At 43.6% G+C, this 11,674-nt stretch overlaps 1 protein-coding gene across 1 annotated transcript; it reads right to left on the reverse strand.

Moving 5' to 3' along the window:
* Positions 1–1,581: 1,581 nt before the first annotated feature.
* Positions 1,582–2,577, reverse strand: LOC109548685 (heterogeneous nuclear ribonucleoprotein A1-like; the record flags this gene model as incomplete). Its single annotated transcript, XM_033844048.2, has 1 exon — positions 1,582–2,577. A coding segment is annotated over one exon (987 nt), but the record flags the coding sequence as incomplete, so codon positions are not given.
* Positions 2,578–11,674: the final 9,097 nt, after the last annotated feature.

Consider the following 11,674-nt stretch of genomic DNA (forward strand, 5'->3'; position numbering starts at 1 on the left):
TAATGAGTGGTGCTCTAATAAGGGCCTTCTTCCCTGACTGGGGTCCCAATTCGGTTCAGCTGTGGGTGCTTCCAAGTGGGCTTCAGGTGTAGGGGATCCTCCCTATAAGGAGGACTGCAATCTTTCCAATTAAACAAGCCTGAGAAACCCAGCCGGCTATTCATTTGCATTTACGCCCCCTATGAGATAACGGCGTAAGGGGAACTGCCCGTCCCGGAAATGGCTCCTGGCCCAAATTGGGTGCCCTGTCGGGTCTTAGATGGCAATACCAGACCAAGTCCCTGTACCCCTGAAACTAACACAGGATTTTCTATCTGACCCCTATAAGGAGGGGCTGGTCCTGGGCCTCAGTGTAAGGAATACAGGCTGGATAGGAATGGAAAGTGGTGGAAGGGGTGTATATAGTGGCATAATTGTCAGAGCAGCTGGGACAGCTAGCTCAGCCAGAGGAGTTAAGGTTTGGAGCAACATATCCTCACGCTCATTCCCTACTTTTTTGTATTTTCCCTGATAATACTACCAATCCTTGTGCATAAAGGATTTCATCATTCTTCCCTGCTTTTTCACAAAATACCTACAGAGTCATTCAACAGCCACTGTAAAACTATAGATAATAATTGATCATATAACCATTAAAAGGGCGAATTTCTTTTTAAGAGGGTATTAAATCATTTGTTGATTACACATGCTAATGGATGACACACAAGCTTCACTCCCATCTATAACTTTATCTGGTACCATAATTCAATTTAGATATATTGCACAGGATGTGCCAACAATCATATTAATAACCAAAAAACTCCATGACTTTGCTTGGGTGACCCTTTTAACGGTGAACTCTAGGTCACGACACAGTAACAGTCAGTTCATAGCTTCTCCACCAAAGCAGGTTGTAAATAAACTTTGAATGGAACCTGGCATCACCCTGAAGGAATTCTAACGTCACACTGTTGGGGTAGTTTACCAATATGGCTTCAGAGTAGACTAACTACACAGCACATTTAAAAAAAAAAAAACACATTTATTCAGCGTCATGATCAGACTATTACATTTAGCAATCAACAGCATGGGTGCAAAAAAAAAAAATCTACATTAAAACCCTTTGTTGGAATGCTTTACACTTTCCACAGAACAAAAACTAAAGTAACCTGTTAGGGCTTCCCTGGTGGCGCAGTGGTTGAGAGTCCGCCTGCCGATGCAGGAGACACGGGTTCGTGCCCCGGTCCGGGAAGATCCCACATGCCGTGGAGCGGCTGGGCCCGTGAGCCATGGCCGCTGAGCCTGCGCTTCTGGAGCCTGCGCGTCCAGAGCCTGTGCCCCGCAACGGGAGAGGCCACAACAGTGAGAGGCCCGCGTACCGCAAAAAATAAATAAATAAAATAAAATAACCTGTTATACAATTAGCCACAAATACAGTCCTCGATTTTTTTTCCCCACACACATGAGTACTGTCTAAAACATGTCTTCTTTGTAGCAGTTAGGGCCTGCCACCACTGTGCTTGGCTGAGTTCACAAATCTTTTGTAACCTGGAGTTTCCCCGTCACTTCTCTGTCTCTCCTCTCCTGCTAAGCTTTGTTTCCCGGGAGTAGTTAAAACCTTCTGCCCCCACCACAGCTCCTGCTGCGGCTGGAACCGCCACAGCCACCTTGGTTTTGTGGTTTGGCAAAGTATTGGTCTCCACCACCACAGGGGCCAGCACTTCCGCCTCCAAAGTTTCCTCCTTTCATGGGTCCAAAATTTGCAGATCGTTTGTTGTAACTGCCAGAATCATTGTAGCTTCCACCACCTCCAAAATGGCTTCCATCATTACCGAACCCATTATAGCCATCCCCCCTGCCACCATATCCCCCGCCACCGCGGCTGCCACCAAAGGCACCTCGGCCACTGAAGTCTCCTCCACGACCAAACCTGTCATTCGCACCAAAACCCCCTCCACGACCACCACCAAAGTTTCCAGAACCACTTCGACCTCTTTGGCTGGATGGGGAACTAGCCACCTCTTGCTTAGATAGGGCTTTCCTTACTTCACAGTTGTGGCCATTCACCGGGTGGTATTTCTGACTGACAGTCTTGTCTACAGAGTCATGGTCATCAAAGGTTACGAAAGCAAAGCCTCTCTTTTTGCCACTACCTTGGTCAGTCATGATTTCAGTCACTTCAGTCTTCCCATACTGTTCAAAATAATCTCTTAGGTGATGTTCTTCAGCATCTTCTTTAATGCCACCAACAAAAATCTTTTTCACAGTTAAGTGGGCACCAGGTCTTTGAGAATCTTCTCTTGAGACGGCCCTTTTTGGTTCCACAACTCTTCCATCCACCTTGTGTGGCCTTGCATTCATGACTGCATCCACCTCCTCCACAGTGGCGTATGTGACAACCCCGAAGCCTCTGCAGCGCTTGGTGTTTGGATCCCTCGTGGCCACACAATGTGTGAGCATTCCCCGCTGCTCAGAATGGCTCCTCAGACACTCATCAGTTGTTTCAAAGCTCAAACCTCCGATAAAGAGCTTCTGCAGGGCTTCCCTGGTGGCACAGTGGTTGAGAGTCTGCCTGCCGATGCAGGGGACACGGGTTCGTGCCCCGGTCCGGGAAGATCCCACATGCCGCGGAGCGGCTGGGCCCGTGAGCCATGGCCGCTGAGCCGGCGCGTCCGGAGCCTGTGCTGCGCAACGGGAGAGGCCACAACAGTGAGAGGCCCGCGTACCGCAAAAAAAAAAAAAAAAAAAAAAGTCAGACCAATGAACAGTTTTTCTTTTACACCCAGAGGTCAACAAGGTAGGAAAGCCCCCATATGGAAGAGTGGATGATTAGGTGGCCTGAGGCTACATTCTCAGGGGATGTTTTACACTAAAGTCTCCTACTTGGAGGAGATGTTCAGGCAGTGCTGTTGTTCTGAATCACAATGCTCAAAAGCGGTCTAAAATAGTGACCTTGGGAGGGGAGAAAAGCATACTAAATTTTGATTAAATCATGGTAACGGGGCTTCCCTGGTGGCACAGTGGTTGAGAGTCCGCCTATCAATGCAGGGGACACGGGTTCGTGCCCCGGTCCGGGAGGATCCCACATGCCGCGGAGCGGCTGGGCCATGGCACGTCTGGGGCCTGTGCTCCACAGCCGGAGAGGCCGCAGCAGTGAGAGGCCCGCGTAACATTAAAAAAAAAAAAAAAAAAATCATGGTAACGGTCATTGTACCCAGTGATCACTGAGGACAACTGAGGATGACACTGAGGCTGGGAATTTGGAGTATTCCTATCTGGCTGGTTCCTAAGGAAACAAGGGAGCTATCTCGAGTCATACTAAAATTGACAGGGAGGTGTAGTTCTTAGCTAAGTAAGCTGTTTCCTTTAGCACAAAAGAAGAAAAGGAGCTCTTTAACCTTTGATATTTTCAAGTAACAGAGTTTAAGTAAAGTCTAACATTTTCACTCCGTAATATGACAGAAAGCGAAATTCAAAAAATAATAAATACATGTGTTATATTTGAATAAAGGAATATTAGAAAATTTAAACTAATACTGGTAATAACAAACTTGCCCAGGAACCTTAGCGTTTATGACTTTGGATGGCATTGAAGGACCCTTCATACTCATTGTGCCTGTGTTGTGACTCTCCCTGTCACATACAAGAGAAATCATTAAGTGCTGAAATATGTTGCTCTAAATCACCAAGTCAGAAATCTATGAACCATAAACTGAACAAAATCCTAGAGGATATTTTCAGACCAAAATTTAGTCTTAACTGAGCTCATCCAGTTCCGAGGCTTCCTCATTCAGAGGAAGGCGGCACCATGAAATATGGCAATTTCAGTGAGATTATTTACAAATACTTGATCATGATAAACCAGTTGGAAGTTTTATAACTGAAAACACAAAGCCCTTTAAGGGTAGTTAGACAATGAACGTAATATATTTGCAATTGAATTAAAAACAAATGAATCTACTATACAAGTGTACTTATTTACAAAACAGAAATAAACTCAAAAACATAGAAAACAAACTTATCATTACCAAAGGGGAAAGTGGGGGAGGAATAAATTAGAGTTTGGGATTAACAGATATACAGCACTATATATCAAATAGACAAAAAACAAATACCTACTGTACAGCACAGGGAACTAAAATCAATATCCTGTAATATCCTATAATGGATTAGAATCCAAAACAGAATATATATATCTGAATCACTTTACTGTACATCTGAAACTAACACAACATGGTACATCAGCTATACTTCAATAGAAATAAATAAGTATGGAGGCTCCTTAAAAAACTACAACTAGAACTACCATACGACCCAGCAATCCCACTATTGGGCATATACCCTGAGGAAACCATAATTCAAAAAGAGTCATGTACCACAATGTTCACTGCAGCACTATTTACAATAGCCAGGACATGGAAGCAACCTAAGTGTCCATCGGCAGATGAATGGATAAAGAAGATGTGGCACATATATACAATGGAATATTAGCCATAAAAAGAAATGAAATTGAGTTATTTGTAGTGAGGTGGATGGACCTAGAGTCTGTCATACAGAGTGAAGTAAGTCAGAAGAGAAAAACAAATACCATATGCTAACACGTATATATGGAATCTAAAAAAAAAAAAAATGGTTCTGAAGAACCTAGAGGCAGGACAGGAATAAAGATGCAGACGTAGAGAATGGGCTTGAGGACACAGGGAGGGGGAAGGGTAAGCTGGGACTAAGTGAGAGAGTAGCATGGACATATATACACTACCAAATGTAAAACAGATAGCTAGTGGGAAGCAGCCACATAGCACAGGGAGATCAGCTCGGTGCTTTGTGACCGCCTAGAGGGGTGGGATAGGGAGGGTGGGACGGACACACAAGAGGGAGGGGATATGGGGATATATGAATACATATAGCTGATTCACTTTGTTATACAGCAGAAACTAACACACCATTGTAAAGCGATTATACTCCAATAAAGATGTTAAAAATAAATAAATAAGAATAAATGCGGGACTTTCCTGGTGGTCCAGTGGGTAAGACTCTGAGCTCCCAATGCAGGGGGCCCAGGTTCCATCCCTGGTTGGGGAACTAGATCCCACATGCATGCCGCAACTAAGAAGTCCGCATGCCGTAACTAAAAGATCCCGCATGCCACAACGAAGATCCCGCGTGCCGCAACTAAGATATGGCGCAGCCTAAATAAATAAATAAATAGTTTTTTAAAAAGAGTAAATGCATGTTCTAATGGCAAGAGGCAATATATGAGAAGAAATAAGGGTAATAATTTAGGAAGTGAATCCAAGGGTTAAAGGTGGAGTAATTACTGGAGATAATGAGTTCTCACCTATAACCTTGACTTTGGGAGGTTAAGATGGGTATGGAAAAAGAAAAGGTCATTGAAAGTGACCAGTTAACTGTCTACAAGTTTTGCTATGGTAACAAATATTCCTGAATTCTCAATGGCTTACAACAAGAAACACTGATTGCTTCCTTATATTATATGAATCATTATTCACCTCTTGCTTCTTTCAATAATTTGATTCTGTCATTCCCGGTAAAATTTCAGTCTATCCAAGACCATTCTTGCAGTAGAGAGAAGACAGGGTTATATGAAGCAAATAAAAGCTTTGATTTCAGGTTGAAACATGCCACTCTACTCACACCAAACTGGCCCGGGAACTCAAAAGGCATAAATGGGCAAGGAAGTACAATCCTCTCAAAGGGAAGTAAGGGTTGCCTAAGTCAAGCAGCCAACCTTGTTATCAAAGGGCAGACATGTATAATCTCACAGGGTGATAATTAATAGGTAATTATTACAATATATGATACTGCAGCTTCTGTCACAAATAATTTGTCCCTCCTCTGTTCACAATAAATAAAACTACTAATTTCAAATGAAATAGGGAATATTACTACAGAACATGAATACATCAAAATGATATAAAGAAGCTTTGATAAAACTACACATTATACCTAACAACTCAATAGCACATTAAAACGATTATATACCATGGCTAATGGGAATGTATTTTTAAAATATAAGGATGGTTCAACATATGGAAATCGTTCAATGTAAAACAGCATGTTAACAGAATGAAAGAAAAAGACAACATGATCATCTCTACTGATGCAGAAAAAGCAGTTGACAAATGTCAACAGTCTTATGATAACAACACTCAATCAACTAAAAATAGACAAAAATTCCTCAACATTAAGGACGTATAGTAACAGCCCATGGCTAACATCATACTCAACAGATTTTCCTCTAAGATCAGGAACAAGACAAGGATATCTGCTCTCACTGTTTCTAAAAACGAATTACTAGAAAGCCTAGCAGGAACACATAGGCAGAAAAAAATAAGTAAATAAACGGTATCCAAATAGAAAAAGGAAGCAAAATTATCTCTGTTGACAAACAACATGTTCTAGTATGTAGAAAACCCTGAAGGTTCTGCAAAATAAACCTGCTAGAAATAATGAAGGAAGTCAGAAAAATTATGAGATAAAATCAACAAATAAAATCAACTGTGTTTCTATAAATTAAAAATGAACAATCAAGAAGGAAATTCAGGGGGGGTTCCCTGGTTCCCTGGTGGTCGAGTAGTTAGGATTTGGCGCTTTCACTGCTGTGGTCCGGGTTCAATCCCTGATCGGGAAACTGAGATCCCTCAAGCAGTGCTGTGTGGCACAAAAAACAACAAAAAACACTCCTTAAAAAAAAACAAGGAAATTCAGAAACAACTCTATTAACCATAACATCAAAGAAATAAGTAAAATACTTGGAATAAGCTGACATTTAAAGGGAAAGATTTGTACACGGTAAACTAAAAACACAGCTGAAAAATATTAGAAAGGACACAATGCAAAGATATCCCAAGTTCATTAATTGGTAGTCAATATTTTCTAGATGTAAATACTACCCAAAGCAATCAACAGAGTCAACCCAATCCCTAGTAAATCCCAATAGTGTCTCTTGAAGGAATAGATGAACACATCCTAAGAGTCACTGCCCTTGAGAAATGGTTTGTGATATTCCTCAAAATCAGGAAAAACCCTTTGGAAAGACTTATCAGCCAGGCTCTGTTGATACTTTCTGTCTCACATCCTAGAACATGCTGACCACTCCACTACATAGCTTGAAATGGTGATTTTGTATGCTGCAGGAAAATATTACAACATATGACGGAAACTGTTCTACATCAAAAATTTCTGTTACCCAGCAAACCCACACGACGGAGAGTCCACCTGAAGTTGTGCATTAACTAAGGGTGGCTCATCACAGCAGAGAAACTGGATAAAATTTCAGACCCTAGGACTAGGTATTTCAAAAACAAGTTTCAGAGGCAAAATCATGCCAACTTAGGAGAATATGAAATCAAGAAGAGTATACATTCCCCAGCTTGACAGAGCAGTACAAGAGCAAAACAAAATACAAGATTTGTAGGTCAGATATTATACGATGAAACCATGTGATCTACCCACAGGAGACAAACTAAAAGGCTGAAAGATGCGTATTCATCCTTTGAGGGACTGCGGACTAGAAAGAGGATCTCTCTGGGACTTACACTCTAACAATCTTTATACTCTATGGCTCTATGAGTTTGACATTTCTAGTTTCCATATATAACACCTTTCTTTTTTGTCACAATGTCATCATTTATGGCTGACATGTATTTTCTATATCCATTCATTTGCCAACAGGCATTTTAGTTCTTTCTACATCTTGGCTGTTTTGAATAATGCAATAATATTCATTGGAGTACAAATATTAACCTCACTATAATGATGTGATTTCATTTGGATATGTAGCCAGACGTGGGTGTCACAGACTGTGTGCCTGTTCTATGTTTATTTTATTAAGGAAACTCCATACTGTCTTCAATAAAAGCCCTAACACTTACATTCCCACCAACAAAGCACAAGGGTTCCCTGTTCTGTGTATTGTGCGTGCGTGTATGTGTGTGTGTGCGTGTGTATTTTCACACAGGTAGGGAGAGGACAGTAGAGGAACCAGCACTGACCTGGCAGCCAGAAAGTAGCAGCTACAGCTTCCCAAGGATGAGCCTCTGGGCTGCAGATCACTGTGGTGCTACTTGCCCTCTGATTCTTGGAAAAATCTTTCACTACATCAGAGAACTTAATGGCCCCTCTCCAGTTGTGTCCACAGACACATCCCTAGCAGAATATCCCTAACGAAAACCTTTTGCCGTTCAAAGCTTAGTACTCATAATTTTCCTTCTGGACTCAAATGAACTTACAAACTCTCATGGGGTCCAACACAGTCTCCGTACAATCTGTATCAACTCATCCTACTATAAAATACGAGAAAACATTCTACTTCAATAAATCACGCCTGAGGGAAAACTACATATATCTTCCTTCACCAAGACCACAGACCAAACACTGTCATCTCCAAAAAACTATATATAAAAGAAAGATGTTTCCAATGGTGCACATGCCCCAGTGATAACCCCAAATCTCCCACGGAAACACTCCAAATTCTCTTCTGTATCTTTCACAGTGCATCTAAAACTTTCTTCATTTGGGACCCAAAATACTAAAAAATACCAAAGATGACTCACAACACGATCACTGAAATTTTCCCTGTATTACTCTAACAATCGCACAATGAGTCTACACCATCCAAAAGACCCAAGAGAAGTCACCTGTGGTGTGGAGGCTGTAGGGCACCCTCTAGATGGATAGACTGAGGACGAGGCACCCATCCTCATGCACCCAAAGATCTCTGTGGGCTCAGCTCAGGCCATACTTCTCACAACACTGGAGAAAAATGTTTTTCTCTGCCTAAATCCACTGCCTTCATTCGTCCCCAGGTATAACCATGAAATATCCAAATAAACCAATGCATGGAAACCTCAGTCTCAGCAGCTATGTCCCAGGGAACCTGAGCTAAGACACTACGGCACCTCACACCATGCAATGCACCCGCAACTACCCATAAACCCAATACCAGGTGCTCCAGCCAGAACTGACACATCCCTTGCCACAAACCCCTTGAGACCAAAGCGACAGCTGAACACACCATGCATGGGGCTCGTCTTGATGCTTGCCCTTGCGGCCATATCCAGCCTATAGAACCCTACAGGGCCCCCTTCAATTTCCCCATTTTTCCACCTCTCCTCATGCAAACACGGGCAAAGAGGGCTGAAAGGCACAAGTATCTGTCTGCAAAGGCATCGCAACAGGAATATTCACAAGAAACCATCCAAAGGACGCTGGGCGTTCACTATGAAGGTCAAGAAGTTGACCCTCCTGGGAAAATTTACCAGCAACTGGGGACGTTATGGACTTCAGTTACAAAGGCATCGGAATTCAGTGAGGAAGTCTCAAAGAGAGAGGGTCCCCAGGTCTCTTGTCTCCTGTTCTTCCAACTCACAGGTAATTAAAAGATTAATTAGGGCTTCCCTGGTGGCGCAGTGGTTGGGAGTCCGCGAGCTCTTTGACAGGGACTTCCTTCATTCCCCTTAGGTTCTGGATTTATGCCCCCCACTTAGCACAGTGAAATCACTATTCTGGACTCTGAGCACATGAAATGCTTGAAGGCAAAGCTCCTATCCAAGGTGGCGACTGGTCACTGGATGTGCAGAGACTGGAATACCTGGGGGCTACAGGGGAGCAGTGACACAGGAGACTAAATACAGGGACACCTCAGGACACTGCATGAGGACATCAGATTTGTAGGGCTTTTTACAGCTCCCTACATCTTTTTGCTTTTGAGTAATTAAGTAGCCACATGGGGTAAGGATCAATTAAAGTCGAAATGTCCAGAACAAATATGGGAACCACCCTCATCACCTACCCTGTTCACCTGGTCTCTCCTTAGGGGAGATTACTCAGCCCATCGCACAGTCCTAGCTTCTAAACACATCCCCAGAGTGAGACGTTGCAGCCATCCTCAGAAGAAGAAGAAAACGTGTGCTCTTCAGTGACGTGAAAATGGGAAAGACTCCAAATAATCAATGGAGAAGGGCATTTCTCGTGAGGGTGATTGATGTAGGGACAATAAAACCATTAGTGTGACAAGAGATTGTCAGGAGGGGCTGGGGAGACCTCCCCGAGCCTAGACCTGAAGGAGGACAGAGGGCCTGACCCATGGTGACTTAAAGGGAGAAGGTAAGAAAGGAACTAAGATCTGAGACAGAAAAGGTTTTGGTGTTTGGGAACAAAGAAAAGGTGAATGTGACCGGGGCAGAGTGAACCATGAGAAAAGGTTAAGCTCCCAGGATGAGGCTGGAGACCCCGGCAGGGTCCTGAGGATGACACAGGGCTGTGTACCCACAGTGAGGAGTCAGGATTTTGTCCAGTGGACAAACGGTAGCCAGTGGAGGTCTGAGTGTAAGAACTGAGAATTAAAATTAGGGGCTTCCCTGGTGGCGCAGTGATTAAGAATCCGCCTGACAATGCAGGGGACACGGGTTCGATCCCTGGTCTGGGAAGATCCCACATGCTGCCGAGCAACTAAGCCCGTGCACCACAGCTACTGAGCCCGCATGGCACAACTACTGAAGCCCATGTGCCTAGAGCCCATGCTCCACAACAAGAGAAGCCACCGCAGTGAGAAGCCTGTGCACTGCAACTAAGAGTAGCCCCCACTCACCACAACTAGAGAAAGTCCGCGCACAGCAACGAACACCCAACGCAGCCATAAGTAAATAAATGAAATAAAATAAGTTAAAATTAAAACTCTAAATTCAACTGGGCACTGCCACACACAAACTCACGCCCAACTGGGCCAATCATTTCAAGGGTCTCTGTTGCTCAAATGAAGAATTTCTGGTGGAGTCGATCACCTCCATGTTACGAGTGGGCTCTCTGAGGCAGTTATGAGAAAGTCTGAGTTGAGTGAACAGAATCGGGCGTAACTGAATTCTAAAAAGGTCACCCGAAGGGTTAAGTGGGAAGAGTCTGTCCTTATTGCTCATCCTATTTAAAACACCATCTATCACAGGTCTGAGCAATGGAAACTTCTCTTTCAAGGTCAGATCACACTGGTACCAACCATTTAATTCTTCTTTTCCAGAAAAATCACATTAAAATAACTTAAAAATACAGGGAGTTTTCAGTTGCCCTAGTGGTTAGGATGCTGGGCTTTCACTGCCCTGGCTCGGGTTCAATGCCTGGTCAAGGAACGGAGATCCTGAAAGCTGTGCAGCATGGCCACTGCAAAAGCACAGCTGTTGGTGCAGAAAACACTGTAAGGGGTCAGCTGAGAAATAAGCTCTCAGCAAACTTCTTCATCATGAATAGAGAGACTCTGTTGGAAGCTTCCAAGTCAATCTAGTCCATCCTTCATCATTTCTACAGAACAGGTAAGAGGGACCTGAGGAAAAAATCTTCCTATCGTCTCACAGCCATTTTAACATACCACAGAAAAAGGAAGAAAACAAAATATAAGGCTAACTGGCTAAACTTGATTTTGAATGTTAATATAAAACATCATTGGGGCTTCCCTGGTGGCGCAGTGGTTGAGAGTCCGCCTGCCGATGCAGGGGACATGGGTTCGTGCCCCGGTCCAGGAAGATCCCACATGCCACAGAGCGACTGGGCCTGTAAGCCATGGCCGCTGAGCCTGCGCGTCCGAAGCCTGTGCTCCGCAACGGGAGAGGCCGCGACAGTGAGAGGCCCGTGTACCGCAAAAAAAAAAAAAAAAAGATGCCACCAGAAAAAAGAAAATTACAAG

The sequence above is a fragment of the Tursiops truncatus genome, chromosome 19 (assembly GCF_011762595.2).
Source record: "Tursiops truncatus isolate mTurTru1 chromosome 19, mTurTru1.mat.Y, whole genome shotgun sequence".
NCBI classification, from domain to species: domain Eukaryota; kingdom Metazoa; phylum Chordata; class Mammalia; order Artiodactyla; family Delphinidae; genus Tursiops; species Tursiops truncatus.